The 18,389-nt window shown below is 48.1% G+C and overlaps 1 protein-coding gene across 2 annotated transcripts in view; it reads left to right on the top strand.

The window, feature by feature from the left end:
* Positions 1-18,389, top strand: part of LOC121283776 (glycerophosphodiester phosphodiesterase domain-containing protein 5-like) — a 317,012-nt gene that overhangs the window by 252,928 nt on the left and 45,695 nt on the right. For both annotated transcript variants that reach the window (XM_041198484.1, XM_041198485.1), the window contains exons 9-11: positions 11,230-11,312; positions 13,310-13,460; positions 16,683-16,904. In XM_041198484.1, the coding sequence (XP_041054418.1) occupies positions 11,230-11,312; positions 13,310-13,460; positions 16,683-16,904 (456 nt within the window). The remainder of the gene's footprint in view (positions 1-11,229; positions 11,313-13,309; positions 13,461-16,682; positions 16,905-18,389) is intronic.

Raw genomic sequence — 18,389 nt, 5'->3', positions numbered from 1 at the left:
TCAATAGGAACTTTCAAAATGGAATTGGATAACTACTTAAGAAGGCAAGTTACAGGGATACGGGTAAAGAGCAAGGGAGTGGGGCTAATTGGATGGCTCTTTCAAAGAATGGGCACAGACATGATGGGCTGAATGGCCTCGTCCTGTGCTGTACAATTCCATGGTTTTCTGTGATCGCTTCCATTTATCAATTTACCGTTGGGCGGATAGCGTTGGAGCTGAGTGTAACAGATTGCGCTATCGTCATGGCAATGTCAGTCCTGTTTATCCCAAGTGCTGGAGGTGTGAAGCAAAATGGGGGCAGGGCGGTGGGGCAAGGGATGACGCAGACATGATGAGCCAAGTGACCTCCTCCTGTGCCATAAGCCTTCTATGATTCTATGAATGTAAATGGTACTTCACAGCTTCAGGAGAAACTTCTTCACCCCGAGAATGGTGAGTGTGCAGAACTCGCTGCCACATGGAATAGTCGGGGACAAATAGCATTTAAAGGGAGCAGGAGGAGCCCATTCAGCCCTTTGAACCAGTTCTGCCATTGGATGGAGTCATGGCTGATCTGTGATCTAACTCCATATACCCACCTTTGCCCCGTAATTATTCTTTCATGGGATGTGGGCATCATGGACAAGGCCAGCATTTGTTGCCCATCCCTAATTGCCCTTGAACTGAGCGGCTTTCCCGGCCATTTCAGAGGGCAGTTAAGAGTCAACCACATTGCTGGGGGTCTGGAGTCACGACAATAAGCGTGGCAGATTTTCTTCCCTTCTTAGTGATGGGTTTTAACAACAGTTGTTTTATGCTCACTGTTCAATTCCAGATTTATTAACTGAATTTAAACTCCACCAGCTGCTGTGGTGGGATTTGAACCCATGTCCCCAGAGCATTAGTCTGGGCCTGCTGGGTTACTAGTCTAGTGACATTACCACTAAGCCTCTGTCTTCACCCTTCTAACTTATGCACCCCTTGTTACTAATTAATCAACCAGTGGCAACAGCCTTTCAGTAGGTAACCTGTATGGAGCATAAACGCCAGTGTGGACCTACCTGTAAGACCAAGTGGAATGTGTCTGTGCTGGAAAAGAGGTAACACTCTTGTCTTGGAATCCAAAGGGCCATATTACATAGGACGTAGAGTACAGGAACAGGCTATTCGGCCCAACCACTCCATGCTGGTGTTCATGCTCCATTCAAGCCTCTTCCCACCTTTACTTGTCTAAATCTAACACTGTAACCCTCTATCCCTTTTCCCTCATGTGTTTATCCAGCTTCCTCTTAAATCCATCTACACTATTCACTTCAACCACTCCCTGTGGTGGTGAATTCCACATTCCCTCCACTCTCTGGGTAAAGAAGTTTCTTCTGAATTCCCTATTGGATTTCTTGGTGACTATCTTATATAGATGGCCTATCGTTCTGCTATTCCCACAAGTGGAAACATTCTCTCTGTATCCACTCTATCAAAATCTTCCATCGTTTTGAAGATCTCTATTAGGTCACTCCTTAACCTCCTTATTTCAAGAGAAAAGAGACGCAGTCTGTCAATCCTTTCCTGATATGTATACCCACACATTTCTGGTATTGTCCTTGTCAATCACCTTTGCACCCTCTCCAGCATCCCTATATTCTTTCTACAATATGGTGACCAAAACTGCACACTAAAGGTGTCTAACCTGGGTTCACTACAGCTTAACTTCCCTACTTGTCAATGCTAACCCTCTAGAAATAAACCCTTATGCTTCGTTTGCATTTTTATTACAGCCTCGGTAACCTGTTGTGAAATGTTTAGTGATTGGTATAATCTAGGGTTAAGTAGCATCAGCCCTTTTTAGAAAGAGATGTTAAACTGAAGGATAGCCTGCCTGTTCAGTGCAATAGCAAGATGCCAATTGAAGAGGAGCAGCAGTGTGTACCATCTACAGGATGCACTGCAGGAATTCACCAAGGCTCCTAAGAGATCACCTTCCAAACTTGTGACCTCTACCACTTAAAAGGACAAGGGCAGCAGATAGATGGGAACACCATCACCTGGAAGTTCCCCTCCAAGTCACTCACCTGACTTGGAAATATATCGGCCGTTCCTTCACTGTCGCTGGGTCAAAATCCTGGAACTCCCTCCCTAACAGCACTGTGGGTGTACCTACACCACATGGACTGCAGCGGCTCAAGAAGGCGCCTCACCACCACCTTCTCAAGGGGCAACTAGGGATGGGCAATAAATGCTGGCCCTGCCAGAGAAGCCCACATCCCATGAATGAATGACAGACATGGCTCAGTGAGTCAGGAGGTTTTGACTTCAAGTCCCACTCCAAAGGCTTGCCCCACAAAAGTCTAGACTGACACTTCACATCACTGAGGGAGTGCTGCACTGTCAGAATGCCCTCTCTGCCCTCTCAAACGGATGTGAAGTAAATCATGACTTAATTCCGAAGGGAGAGAGTTCTCCCTGTGTCCCCGGCCAATAATTATCCCCCAATCAACAGTGCCAAAACAGGTGATCTGGCCGTTATCTCAGGTCTGCTTGTGGGAGCTTGCTGTGCACAGCTTGGCTGCCGCCTTTCCTATGTTACAGCAGTGACTGCACTTCACCGGCTGTGAAGCACTTTGGGATGTCCTGAGCTGCTGCAGAAATGCTCGGCTTTCTTTAAGGGGTGATTCAGCTCTGTTAGTTTATTTGTTTGAGGGAAGTGCTCCATCTAGAGGCAAAGCTGGAAACTGGCTCATCCTTTGCTTTAACTGTGACCGAGGCCAGAAATCCAAGGGAGATTTGATATTAAGGGCTGCTCACATGAGGCCTTGGCTGCAGATCAGCACGACCCCAGCCTGCACGGCTTTGCCTCCGATTTGGGAACTAGCATAGTCCATAGCTACCCCGTCCACCCCCATCCTCCCCAGGCTAGAGGGACATCAGAGTGTATTTTTAGCATTTCCAGTTATTATTTGAGAAGCAGTTTGCTGATGAATTCAGTGCCTTTCTCTAAACTGTCGCTAAGAATTGTCCTCAGGCTAAAGAATTGGAGGCAGATTTGTTTTGTCTTTGGCACCTTAAACTGAAGAAGGACTTTGAGCTTAGGTACGTTCATGTTGGACTCCAAGAGACTGATCCACGTGCGATGGGTGACATTCACATGCTGCCTTTTTAGCAGGAGTTAGTTATTAATCTCCTCTTTCACAAATAGGTCAAACTGTACCCTAACCGAAAACTCAGCTTTCTGGGAATGAAGGAATTTGTGATTCATTTGTTATTTATAAGTGTAAATTGTTTTAAATACAAAGTTTAATATAAAGTCTGGTTGCTCCTCTTAATCCATGCTTGCTGCTAGCAATAAGACAGGGGCTGAAATATTTCTGTTTCTGGATACAACATGAGCTTATTGCAGTAATCGGAGGCAAAGTGAGAGGTATCACTGTTTGAGAATAGATCATAGTCTATTTAATTGTCAGCATGTGGAGGACAGGGCCAACACAGTGTATATACAGAGTAAAACTCTCCCCTACTGTCCCAATCAAACACTCCCAGGACAAGTACAGCACGGGGTTAGATATAGGGTAAAGCTCCCTCTACACTATCCTCATCAAACACTCCCAGGGCAGGTACAGCACGGGGTTAGATACAGAGTAAAGATCCCTCTGCACTGTCCCCATCAAACACTCCCAGGACAGGTACAGCACGGGGTTAGATACAGAGTAAAGCTCCCTCTACACTGTCCCCATCAAACACTCCCAGGACAGGTACAGCACAGGGTTAGATACAGAGTAAAGCTCCCTCTACACTGTCCCCATCAAACACTCCCAGGACAGGTACAGCACGGGGTTAGATACAGAGTAAAGCTCCCTCTACACTGTCCCCATCAAACACTCCCAGGACAGGTACAGCACGGGGTTAGATACAGAGTAAAGCTCCGTCTACACTGTCCCCATCAAACACTCCCAGGAGAGGTACAGCACGGGGTTAGATACAGAGTAAAGCTCGCTCTACACCGTCCCCATCAAACACTCCCAGGACAGGTACAGCACGGGGTTAGATACAGAGTAAAGCACCCTCTACACTGTCCCCATCAAACACTCCCAGGACAGGTACAGCACGGGGTTAGATACAGAGTAAAGCACCCTCTACACTGTCCCCATCAAACACTCCCAGGACAGGTACAGCACGGGGTTAGATACAGAGTAAAGCTCCCTCTACACTGTCCCCATCAAACACTCCCAGGGCAGGTACAGCACGGGGTTAGATACAGAGTAAAGCTCCCTCTACACTGTCCCCATCAAACACTCCCAGGACAGGTACAGCACGGGGTTAGATACAGAGTAAAGCTCCCTCTACACTGTCCTCATCAACACTCCCAGGACAGGTACAGCACGGGGTTAGATACAGAGTAAAGCTCCCTCTACACTGTCCCCATCAAACACTCCCAGGACAGGTACAGCACGGGGTTAGATACAGAGTAAAGCTCCCTCTACACTGTCCTCATCAAACACTCCCAGGACAGGTACAGCACGGGGTTAGATACAGAGTAAAGCTCACTCTACACTGTCCCCATCAAACACTCCCAGGACAGGTACAGCACGGGGTTAGATACAGAGGAATGGTCCCTCTACACTGTCCTCATCAAACACTCCCAGGACAGGTACAGCACGGGGTTAGATACAGAGTAAACCTCCCTCTACACTGTCCCCATCAAACACTCCCAGGACAGGTACAGCACGGGGTTAGATACAGAGTAAACCTCCCTCTACACTGTCCCCATCAAACACTCCCAGGACAGATACAGCACGGGGTTAGATACAGAGTAAATCTCCCTCTACACTGTCCCCATCAAACACTCCCAGGACAGGTACAGCACGGGGTTAGATACAGAGTAAAGCTCCCTCTACACTGTCCCCATCAAACACTCCCAGGACAGGTACAGCACGGGGTTAGATACAGAGTAAAGCTCCCTCTACACTGTCCCCATCAAACACTCCCAGGACAGGTACAGCACGGGGTTAGATACAGAGTAAAGCTCCCTCTACACTGTCCCCATCAAACACTCCCAGGACAGGTACAGCACGGGGTTAGATACAGAGTATAGCTCCCCCTACACTGTCCCCATCAAACACTCCCAGGACAGGTACAGCACGGGGTTAGATACAGAGTAAAGCTCCCTCTACACTGTCCCCATCAAACACTCCCAGGACAGGTACAGCACGGGGTTAGATACAGAGTAAAGCTCCCTCTACACTGTCCCCATCAAACACTCCCAGGACAGGTACAGCACGGGGTTAGATACAGAGTAAATCTCCCTCTACACTGTCCCTATCAAACACTCCCAGGACAGGTACAGCACGGGGTTAGATACAGAGTAAATCTCCCTCTACACCGTCCCCATCAAACACTCCCAGGACAGGTACAGCACGGGGTTAGATACAGAGTAAAGCTCGCTCTACACTGTCCCCATCAAACACTCCCAGGACAGATACAGCACGGGGTTAGATACAGAGTAAAGATCCCTCTACACTGTCCCCATCAAACACTCCCATTATAGGTACAGCACGGGGTTAGATACAGAGTAAAGCTTCCTCTACACTGTCCCCATCAAACACTCCCAGGACAGGTACAGCACGGGGTTAGATACAGAGTAAAGCACCTTCTACACTGTCCCCATCAAACACTCCCAGGACAGGTACAGCACGGGGTTAGATACAGAGTAAAGCTCCCTCTACACCGTCCCCATCAAACACTCCCAGGACAGATACAGCACGGGGTTAGATACAGAGTAAAGCTCTCTCTACACTGTCCCCATCAAACACTCCCAGGACAGGTACAGCACGGGGTTAGATACAGAGTAAAGCTCTCTCTACACTGTCCCCATCAAACACTCCCAGGACAGGTACAGCACGGGGTTAGATACAGAGTAAAGCTCCCTCTACACTGTCCGCATCAAACACTCCCAGGACAGGTACAGCACGGGGTTAGATACAGAGTAAAGCTCCCTCTACACTGTCCCCATCAAACACTCCCAGGACAGGTACAGCACGGGGTTAGATACAGAGTAAAGCTCCCTCTACACTGTCCCCATCAAACACTCCCAGGACAGGTACAGCACGGGGTTAGATACAGAGTAAAGCTCTCTCTACACTGTCCCCATCAAACACTCCCAGGACAGGTACAGCACGGGGTTAGATACAGAGTAAAGCTCTCTCTACACTGTCCCCATCAAACACTCCCAGGACAGGTACAGCACGGGGTTAGATACAGAGTAAAGCTCCCTCTACACTGTCCCTATCAAACACTCCCAGGACAGGTACAGCACGGGGTTAGATACAGAGTAAAGCTCCCTCTACACTGTCCCCATCAAACACTCCCAGGACAGGTACAGCACGGGGTTAGATACAGAGTAAAGCTCCCTCTACACCTGTCCCCATCAAACACTCCCAGGACAGGTACAGCACGGGGTTAGATACAGAGTAAAGCTCCCTCTACACTGTCCCCATCAAACACTCCCAGGACAGGTACAGCACGGGGTTAGATACAGAGTAAAGCTCCCTCTACACTGTCCCCATCAAACACTCCCAGGACAGGTACAGCACGGGGTTAGATACAGTGTAAAACTCCCTCTACACTGTCCCCATTAAACACTCCCAGGACAGGTACAGCACGGGGTTAGATACAGAGTAAAGCTCCCTCTACACTGTCCCCATCAAACACTCCCAGGGCAGGTACAGCACGGGGTTAGATACAGAGTAAAGCTACCTCTACACCGTCCCCATCAAACACTCCCAGGGCAGGTACAGCACAGGGTTAGATACAGAGTAAAGCTCCTGTACACTGTCCCCATCAAACACTCCCAGGACAGGTACAGCACGGGGTTAGATACAGAGTAAAGCTCCCTCTACACTGTCCCCATCAAACACTCCCAGGACAGGTACAGCACGGGGTTAGATACAGAGTAAATCACCCTCTACACCGTCCACATCAAACACTCCCAGGACAGGTACAGCACGGGGTTAGATACAGAGTAAACCTCCCTCTACACTGTCCACATCAAACACTCCCAGGACAGGTACAGCACGGGGTTAGATACAGAGTAAAGCTCCCTCTACACAGTCCCCATCAAACACTCCCAGGACAGGTACAGCACGGGTTTAGATACAGAGTAAAGCTCCCTCTACACCGTCCCCATCAAACACTCCCAGGACAGGTACAGCACGGGGTTAGATACAGAGTAAAGCTCCCTCTACACCGTCCCCATCAAACACTCCCAGGACAGGTACAGCACGGGGTTAGATACAGAGTAAAGCCCCCTCTACACTGTCCCCATCAAACACTCCCAGGACAGGTAAAGCACGGGGTTAGATAAAGAGAAAAGCTCCCTCTACACTGTCCCCATCAAACACCCCCAGGACAGGTACAGCACGGGGTTAGATACAGAGTAAAGCTCGCTCTACACTGTCCCCATCAAACACTCCCAGGACAGGTACAGCACGGGGTTAGATACAGAGTAAAGCTCCCTCTACACTGTCCCTATCAAACACTCCCAGGACAGGTACAGCACAGGGGTTAGATACAGAGTAAAGCTCTCTCTACACTGTCCCCATCAAACACTCCCAGGACAGGTACAGCACGGGGTTAGATACAGAGTAAAGCTCCCTCTACACCTGTCCCCATCAAACACTCCCAGGACAGGTACAGCACAGGGTTAGATACAGAGTAAAGCTCGCTCTACACTGTCCCCATCAAACACTCCCAGGACAGGTACAGCACGGGGTTAGATACAGAGTAAAGCTCCCTCTACACTGTCCCCATCAAACACTCCCAGGACAGGTACAGCACAGGGTTAGATACAGAGTAAAGCTCGCTCTACACTGTCCCCATCAAACACTCCCAGGACAGGTACAGCACGGGGTTAGATACAGAGTACAGCCTCCCTCTACACTGTCCCCATCAAACACTCCCAGGACAGGTACAGCACAGGGTTAGATACAGAGTAAAGCTCGCTCTACACCATCCCCATCAAACACTCCCAGGACAGGTACAGCACGGGGTTAGATACAGAGTAAAGCTCCCTCTACACTGTCCCCATCAAACACTCCCAGGACAGGTACAGCACGGGGTTAGATACAGAGTAAAGCTCTCTCTTTCCCGTTCCACTAAGTATGTTATAAGGAATTATGAGAGTACAAGCATGCTGCAGAGAAATATGGTGTTATATCCCTCAACGCAAGTTGTGTATGTCTTTTGCTGAAAAGTATTTTGCATGTTGCCTCCTTGCCCCATCCAGTGGTCAATTGGAGTAGTGCACTTTAAAAAAAAAACTGTACAAGCAAAATACTGCTAATGCTGGGAATTTGAAATAAGAACAGAAAAATGCTGATATTATGCAGCAGGCGGGGCAGCATCGGGGCTGAGAAGATCAGAGTTAACACTTCAGCTCGATGGGCTCTGACGCAAGGTCGTTGACCTGAAACGTAAACTCTGGTTTTCTCTGCATAGATGCTGCCTGACCTGCAGAGTATGACTGTGTTTTCCGACTGTATCTGTAAAAGCCCAGCACAGTGTTGCAGGCTTGTGTTTGGCCATGAGTCCGGGCCACAGTGTACCCCCCCGGCCGGCAGAGCAGGGATGTTACGAGGTATCCTCATGGCTCCCTTCGGCAGCTCCAGTTGCAGAACCCCAAACCTCAGCCTGTCAAACTGGATCAATCCGCCCTCCTGCCAAACAGACCATCATATTAAACTGAGCGCTGAACGTGTCTTGACTGCATTGCTGCACCCTCCCACCCGACCATGTCTTGTCGGTTAAACGTTGGGAAAAAATTGTCACCCAATAACATTTTCCATTTAGCTCCTCCGAGATGGCAAAACACCACAAGGCAACGGTCAAAAGAGATTTTGTGAAGAGCTGCACAAGGAGATCTTAGTGCTGGTGACCAAAGCTGAGGAGTGTCTTTGGAGGGGAAGGGCAAGAAAAAAAAAGGAAGGAAAACTTGCATTTATATAGGGCCTTTCACATCCTCAGGACATCTCAGTGGTCAACAGCCAATGAAGTACTTTTGAAGTGTAGCCGCTGTGGTAATGTTGGAAACACAGCAGGCAGCTTGAGCACAGCAAGCTCCCACAGTCAGCAATGTGACAATGAGCGGATATTCTGTCTTAGTGATGTTGACTGAGGGATGATTATTGGCCAGGATCCAGGGAGAACTCCCCCGCTCTTCCTTGAAACAGTGCTAAGGGATCTTTTCCGACCACCTGAGAGCCTAGATGGGGGTCTCGGTTTAATATCTCACCTGAAAGATATGGCACTTCTGACAGTGCAGCACTCCCTCAGGACTGCACTTGGAGAGTCCACCTTGATTCTTGCACTGGAGTGGGATTCGAACTCATAACCTTTGAGCACAAAGGCGTGAGTGCTGCAAACTGAGCCTTGGCTGATTCAGGAGAAGTTTCGAAGGGTTTCCTGGTCTTAGGGGGCCTGGGCAGCTCAAAGTGACAAAAGCACTTATTGGGCCGGAATTAGAAACAGAAAGATCTGGAAATGTTCAGCGGGTCAAACAGCAATTGCATGGGGTTACACACAGAGTGAAGCTCCCTCGATTCTGCTCCATTAAACAGATAATAAGGAATTATGTGCATACAAGCATGCTGCAGAGAGAGGAAGGTGTAGTGTTACCATTTCAGGCTTCTGATCTTTCATCAGTGCATGGTTATATAAAGCAAAATACTGTGGATGCTGGAAATCCAAAATAAAAACAATATGATGGGAATACTCATCAGGTCTGGCAGTGTCTGTGGAGAGAGAGAAAGACAGTTCATGTTTCAGGTCAAGCACCTTGAAGGAAAACAGAAATGTAATCGGCTATTTGAACAAGTGAAGGTTCGGGTGGGGGATGGAGGAAGAACAAAAGGGAAGGTCTGTGATAGGGTAGAGCTTAAGTGAGAAAAGATTTTGGGGCTACGAAAGATCAAAGGAGTAGTAAAGTAAAGAATCAAAAGATTTGTCCAGAGTGGGTGTGAATGGCAGAATAAAGAACAGCTCTGTCCCAAAAGCAAAAACAAGATTAAGACCAACCAGTGCAAAAACAAACAAGATGGAGGACAGAACTCATGGTCTGAAGTTGAGCTCAGGAGGCTGTAAAATGCCGAATGGGAACATGAGGTGCTGTTGCTCCAGCTTGTGTCTGGCTTCACTGGAATATCGCAGCAGGCCGAGGACAGAGATGTCAGTGTGAGCGCGAGGTTGGCTTCACTGGAATATCGTAGCAGGCCAAGGACAGAGATGTCAGTGTGAGCGCGAGGTAATGAATTAAAATGGCAAGCAACAGGGAGGTCTGGGTCATGCTTGCGGACAGATCGAAGGTGTTCTGCAAAGCGATCTCCCCGATGTAGAGGAGACCTCATTGGGAGCAGCGATGGCTGTATATCAAATGAAAAGACATACAAGTAAATCTCAGCTTTGCCTGGAAGGAGTGTTTGGGACCTTGAATAGTGAGGAGGGAGGAGATAAAGGGGCAAGTGTTACACCACCATGGGAAGGGAACAAGGTGATGGGGATGATGGAGGAGTGGACCAGGGTGTCACGGAGGGAACGGTCCCTTCGGAATGCTGACGGGGGAGGGGAGGGAAAGATGTGCTTGGTGGTGGCATCACCCTGGAGGTGGCAGCAATGGCGGAGGCTGATCCACTGGATGCGGAGGCTGGTGGGATGGGAAGTGAGGACAGGGGAGCCCTGTCATAGTTCTGGGAGGGAGGGGAGGGGGTGAGAGCAGAAGGGCGGGAGATGTGTTGGACACAGTTGAGGGTCCTGTCAACCATGGCGAGGGAGGTGTCTTCAGTTGAGGAAAATGGAAGACATATTGGAAGTGTTGCTGAGGAAGGCCACATCATCAGATCCGATGCGAGGGGACGGACAAACTGGGAGAAAATGGAATGGAATCCTCACAGGAGGCCAGGGAAATGTGGTCAAGGTAGCTCTGGGATTCAACGGGCTTATAGGGAACACTAGTTGATGTCCTATCATCTGAATGCTGGGATTAGCTTGAGGGGCTGAATGGCCTCTTGTTTCTGTGTTCTGAACAGATTGTCAACATCTGTAATTGTTTACTCCTTGTTTCTTGGGGTTAATTTAATGGATTTCTCCAGACGCAAGGTCCTGAAATGACCTTCAGAGCAGGAATGGGAATCTAGTCATTGAATCTTGCCTCTTGTGATGTGTGTTGTGCCCCTGATCCCTCTGTTGCACCCCCTCTCTTGGCAGCTGGCCCCGGAGAATACCCTGATGTCGTTCCAGAAAGCGGCCGAGTGGCGAGCAGATGGTTTCAATGTCAACGTCACAATCAGGTGAGCTCAGACACGAATGCACCTGGGAAGATTGAACAAAGGACAAGGTCCATCTCATCGGTCATCTACCAGGCACAATGATAATGCCCGTCGTTGGCTCATTGTGTAAGTTCATAGGTCCGGACAACTGATTCTTGTCCTATCACAGTCTCACAGCCTGAGGTGAGGGGCTGATCATTTAGGACTGGGATGAGGAGACATTTGTTCACTCGAAGGGTTGTGAGAATGCTTGGCCGGGTGGATGCTGAGTCGGTTTCCCCCTGGCTGAATAGTCTCCATCACTGCCTGCTGAACCATTTTCCAATGTGAACCGACTTCACCATTTGAAAATTAATGTGACTCCAGATACCAACAAAAACAAAACCACAATAAAGCGACATAATAACATCCAGTAAATAGTTATTAAAGTTCACATGTTATAGATCAACATATAAAGCTTATGTGAAAAGCTGAGTTTTTAAAGTGCTTTGTAGAAATATTATTATTTTATCTTGTTTCAGCCAAACTCTGCATGTTCCCTGATTTCAGCAGGAGTCAGCACACACACACACACACACACACACACACACACACACACACACCAGCCTCTGTTCCCAACCCCCTCCTCCGGCCCCTCCCTCCCCGCAATTCACTCATTCTGCGCTCACTCACTCTTCCCAATCACTCATTCAGCGGTTCCTCACACACACACTCACGCTCACACTCACTCACACTCACACTCACACTCACACTCACACTCATACTTACACTCACACTCACACTCACACACACACACTCACACACACTCATACACTCATATTCATACTCACACTCACACTCATACTCATACTCATACTCACACTCATACTTACACTCATACTCACACTCACACTCACACATACTTACACTCACACTCATACTTACACTCACACTCACACACACTCATACACTCATATTCATACTCACACTCATACTCACACTCATACTCATACTCACTCTCATACTTACACTCATACTCACACTCACACATACTTACACTCACACTCATACTCACACTCACTCATACTTACACTCACACACACACTCATACACACACACGCCACAACCCCCCCCCACACACACACACACACACACACACATCCTCACATCCTCACAACAATCACACTCTCTTACACACACACACACTCTGATCACTCCCCCTACTCCCACTCCCTCCCTCCCCCCCTCCACCCCACTCCTCCCTACCCTTCATTCCCACTCAGCCGCGCTTCTTCCCATGTAGTCAGTCCCTGCCTGCATCAGGTGGACGCACAAACATCCCCGTCCACTGCGGGGCGATGGTGGCACAGTGATAATGTCCCCAGATGAGTAATCTCAAGGCCCAGGCTAACGCTCTGGGGACATGGATTCAAATCCCACCACAGCAGCTGGTGGAATTTAAATTCTATTAATACAATCTGGAATATAAAGGCTAGTCTCAATAATGACCATGAAACCATTATCGATTGTTGCTAACAACTCTTTTGGTTCACTAATGTCCTTCAGGGAAGGAAATCTGCCATCCTTACCCAGTCTGGCCTACATGTGACTCCAGACCCACAGCAATGGGGTTGACTCTTAATTGCCCTCTGAAATGGCCTAGGAAGCCACTCGGTTCAAGGGCTATTAGGGATGGGCAACAAATACTGGAGATTTAATAGAGGCATTCAAAATTGAGTGGGGATTTTGCCAAATAGGGAGGGACTGATTAACTGTTCCTGGGAGCCCCCTATGCACAAATTGGCTGCTGCATCACAGTGGTGATGACCCTCCATTGGCTGTAGAGTGCTTTGGGATATATAAATGCAGTCTTTTCTTAGGTTTCTATGGAGGGAAGAGTATGCTGTCTGTATTGACTTGAAAACAGGATGTGTACCCATGTAGATATCTCACTAGCTTAGTTTGGGGATCCTTGTGCCTGCCAACACCCAGCTGACCGAGGTTAACGGCCTGTTTACCCATCTGCTCACTTTCTTTAGCTACGACGGTGTTCCGTTCCTGACGCATGACACAACACTGAGGCGGACAACCAACGTGGAGCAGCTCTATCCTGGCCGGGTGCTTGACAATGCCGCCATGTTCAATTGGACTGACCTGCAGATGCTGAACGCAGGCCTCTGGTTCTTTCAGGTAGGCCGGAGCCAAGAAGTAGGCCGGGATTTTCCTGCCCCCCACCCCCCACCCAGCTCCACCTGGGGGCCCCCTCTTGCCGTAACTGCAACTGAACGGGTATGGACAGGAGATTCCTGACCAGAGTCTGTTCCCCACCCTTTAGTTTTCCCGGGGATTGTTCTCCAACTCTGATCCCAAGCACTCACTCTCCCTTCTACTCATTCCCCATTCCCTCTTTACCACTGGACTTGACTATTCCTGTGCACTCCTGGCTGGTCCCCCACATTCTATACTCTATAAACTTTGAAGTCATTGAAAACACTGCGGCCTGTACGTCACCCCTCACAGCAAGTCCCCGTCCCTCTATCACCCCCTGTGCCCACTGACCCACACTGGCTCCCACTCAAGTAATGTCTTGATTTTGAAATCCTCGCTCCTGTTTTCAAATCCCTCCAAGGCTTTGCCGCACCTCCCCCCCCCACCCCCACCCTCTCCTCCCTATCTCTGTAATCTCCTCCAGCCCAATCACCCTCCAGTTTCTGTGCTGCTCCAACTCTGGTGTCTCGTGTACCCCTGATTTTAATCGCTCTGCCATTTGCGGCCGTGCTTTCAGCTGCCGAGGCCCTAAGCTCGCTCTGAAGACCCCTCCACCCCTCTCTCCTCAATTAAAACGCTCGTGAAAACCTACTTCCTTTGGTCAACTGTCCTAATATCTCCTTGTGTGGCTTGGGGGGTGGGGGTGGGGCGGGGGGTGGGGGGTGGTGGTCAAAGTTTGTTTTATAGCCATTCAGGGAGTGCTGAGGGAAGTTTTACTATGTTAAAGGCGCTACATTAATGCACACAGTTGTTCTTAATTTGCCTTCTTTATTCACGTGGCTGTGTTCTGAACTGAGCCTTCACCTCAGATTTCAAAAAAGAATTCAATTCCTTGGTTTGAGGGCCTTGGTTTGCACCCTCCTGTGATCTGGGCCTGGCTCAGCTGGCTCCTGGCACCAGGAAGATGGTGGCATTGCGGTAATGTCACTGGACTAGTAATCCAGAGGCCCAGACTATTGCTCTGGGGACATGGGTTCAAATCCCACCAGGAGTTTAAATTCAATTCATATTAAAAAAAAACTAGTATTGAAAGGCGATAAATAATAAAACTAAAACCATGAAACTATCATCAATTGTTGTTTTAAAAAAAAAAACACCCATCTAGTTTACTAATCCCCATTGGGGAAGACAATGGTCTGGCCTATCTGTCACTCCAGACGCACATTAATTGCTTTCAGGCAATGAGGGATGGGCATCACAAGCTGACCTTGCCAGCGACACCCACATTCCATGGACGAATTTTTAAAAAAACACCTCTTTCAACCCAGCTCTAGAGCACAGAACTGCTAATGCAGCCTATCCAAGGAAAGGAACCTGCCTTCATGGGATTTGTTTGGCTCTGAGTGCCTTCAGCATATCCCAAGTGTTATGACCACAGCAGATGTTAATTGTTGTCCAAACCAAATCCCAGAGGGAAACTTGGCTTGTGGGCCATCCCCTTTTTTTGTATTCTGAAAACTAGAAGAAGCTGTATTGATCTCAGCAGCAAGAATTCCAGTAACACCCTTGGGGTTTTAAACTAAAAAGAAAACTAAAGCACACAAGATTACAGTTACACAGTTAAACCTAGTCTTACAAACCATTCCCCCCAAAAGACTCTACTTTGTCAGACCCACAAGTAAACACCTTCTAGGCAACACTCCCTTATAGATGTTCAACTTTAAAAATCCAATAATATTACCCATGGCAAACTGCTGTGACTTCGATAGAGACATATCATATGACCATAACTCTCTCCCACTCTGCTATGGAAAACCAAGACTTCAAAACAAGACTGCTTGTTGTAGCCCAAGACTTCTCTGGCTTGACTGGATGGCTGATTCAAACTGCATCTTCCCCCAGCCCAGAGCTAACAGCTCCAGCAGCTCCTAGCTCAACCCCAGCACCACTACTATAGCTTACAGCCACAGTAACTCTAAAATATCCTTTTCCCGCTATCATTTTAGGTTCCATTGTTTTCGCACCTCTCTGAAACATAAACTTCAATCTTTCCAAATGTAAAATCTTTCATGCCTCTGTCTTTGCTTCCAGATCAATAAAATATATCCCAACTTCTGTTCGCCCTGTGAAACTTCTGCAAGATTCTAAGATGTTTCGTGTCACCTCTGACTTCCCTTTGACATTCAAACAAACGCTCAACTTATCTAAAAATGCAAGTGTTAGATCCAACCTATTTACTTGTACTTCAAACTTAACACCTCTATCCTTTTCATGTATCAAACCACTCCCATCCCCCGGGCAACCTGTTTCCTATTAACCTCTGCCCAGCTGAATTAAACCATAAACACACACACACACCCCTGCAGACAAACACACCCTTCTTCACGGAATAACACAATATTCCCCAAAAATGTTTTTTTAAAAAAGCATCCATTTCTCACTCAAGAATCAATAAATGAATTAACGGCAAACCTCATGAGGACAGGAAGGTGAGTTGAGACCACAACCAGATCAGCCATGATCTTATCGAATAGCAGAGCAGACTCGAAGGGTCGAATGGCCTACTCCTGCTAAGATCCAAGTCCCAATGTTGTAAAATTCATCCCATATGCTTTTTTTGACAGTCTTAACAATTTGTCCTACAATTTTCAAAGGTGTCTGTCGTGTACTTTCGGGCCTCCCCATTCCTTACACAGTCAACCCCTCTTCTCATTTTTATGTTAGCTGTGACACATTGGGTAGCCCTCTTGCATCTGTGTCAGGAGGTTGTGGGTTCGAACCCAACTCCAGAGACTTGAGCGCCTAGTCCAGGCTGACATTCCCACTGAGGGAGCGCTGCATTGTCACAGGTGCCGTCTTTCAACTGAGACGTTAAAACGATCCCTTGCCTGCCCTTATGGGGAAAAAAAAACCCGGCCATTAGTTTGGAGAAGAGCAGGGCAGTTCTCCCTGGTGTCTAGACTAGTATTTATCGCTCAACCAATATCACTAAAAACACAGGTGACCTGGTGGTTGTCAAATTGCTGATTGTGGGAGCTTGCTGTGCGCAAATTGGATGTTGCATTTCTTACAATACAAGAGTGACTAATCAAAAGTACTTCATCGACTGTTAAGTGTTTTAGGGTGTGCTGAGGTAGTAAAAGGCGCTATATAAATGCAAGTTCTTTAAATTTGTGTCATCTCGGCCTTGACTTTGGGCTTTAGGAGGATCCGTTTTGGACAGCCCAGGCACTCTCTCAGAAAGATAACGCTGAGGCTTCGAACCAGTCACTCTGCAAACTGGTGGAGGTGCTCCATCTGGCGGCTCGGTGGAACAAGACTGTGATGGTGAACCTTTGGCGGCCACCGAATGAACACCCCTTCCACTCTTCCTGGATCAACATCACCCTAGAAACCATCCTGGAGTCCGGAATTTCCCAGGACCTGGTGAGCACATTGGTTTTTGCCGGAGTTGGGATTTTAGAGAGTGGCTTTGCAAACAAGTGAAGTTGACAGGAAAAGAGCAGCTGATCCACCAACAACAGTTAGCATCACTGTCACACACTTAACATTCAGCTGGTAAAACTCCAAACAGGAGTGTTACCAAACAACATTTGACACTGAGATACATACCATACGAATTAGGAGCAGGAGTAGGCCATTCAGCCCCTCGAGCCTGCTCCGCCATTCAATAAGATCATGGCTGATCTGATTGTGGTCTCACTCGACTCACTTCTGGGATGAGGGGCTTATCTTATGAAGAAAGGTTGAACAGGTTGGGCCTAATACCCATTGGCGTTTAGAAGAATGAGGGGTGTTCTTATTGAAACGTATAAGATCCTGAGAGGATTTGATAGGGTGGATACCAGGAGGATGTTTCCTCTTGTGGGACAGACTAAAATCAGGGGACATGGTTTAAGAGTCAGAGGCCTCCCTTTTAAGATGGAGATGAGAATTTTTTTTCTCTGAGGGCCATTAGCCTGTGGAATTCTCCGGCCCAGAAAGCAGTGGAAGCTGGGCCACTCAATCTATTCAAGGCCGAGTGACAGATTTTTGATCAACAAGGGAGTCGAGGGTTATGGGGGACCGATGGGAAAGTGGAGTTGAGACCACAACCAGATCAGCCATGATCATATTGAATGGCGGAGCAGGCTTGATGGGCCGAATGGCCTACTCCTGCTTCTAAGTCCTATGGTCTCAACTCCACTTTCTCGCCAGCTCCCCCAGAACCCTTGACTCGCCTATAGTTCAAAGATCTGTCTAACTCAGCCTTGAATCCATTCAATGACCCAGCCTCCAATGACCAGCTCTCTGGAGAAGAGGATTCCAATCACCAACAACCCTCTGAGAGAAGAAATTCCTCCTCACCTCCGTCTTAAGTGGGAGACCCCTTATTTCGAAAATGTGCCCCTTAGTTCTAGATTCCCCCACAAGGGGAAGCATCTTCTCAACACCCAACCCTGTCAAGCCCTGAGCACTCTCCCCAGAAGCCACAGAATCATCTTGGGGAGGGAAAACCCCAGCATTAATAGTAACACAGTGATATATAAATACAAATTGTTGGTGGATGAGCCTCTTTGTTTCCTTTCCTCAATTTTGTAGGTTTGTAAGGGCAAAGGATCTCAATACTCTTTGAATGGATGTGTGCAGGAGTGTGTGCTGGCGTTCCCAAGGCTGGTCACTAGCCAGTTAATCCATGCTGGGAGTTTCACGTGTGGATAGCAGTCTTGGTTCAGAATCGAACGCTCCTGGTTCCAAATCTTTCTTCAGAGAACTGAACGCAAAATCTGGGCTGATGTTCTGAGTACGAAGGGAGCAAGGGCTGCCCTGTCGGAGGTGCCATGTTTCAAATGAGACATTTAACCAAGGCTCCGTCTCAGATCCCATGGCCACTGTTTCAAAAAAGAGCAGGGGAGTTCTTCCCTGTTGTCC

This window comes from Carcharodon carcharias, chromosome 11, assembly GCF_017639515.1.
Source record: "Carcharodon carcharias isolate sCarCar2 chromosome 11, sCarCar2.pri, whole genome shotgun sequence".
In the NCBI taxonomy this organism is placed as follows: domain Eukaryota; kingdom Metazoa; phylum Chordata; class Chondrichthyes; order Lamniformes; family Lamnidae; genus Carcharodon; species Carcharodon carcharias.
Note: the sequence above shows the minus strand (reverse complement) of the source record. Positions and strands in the feature narration are given on the sequence as shown.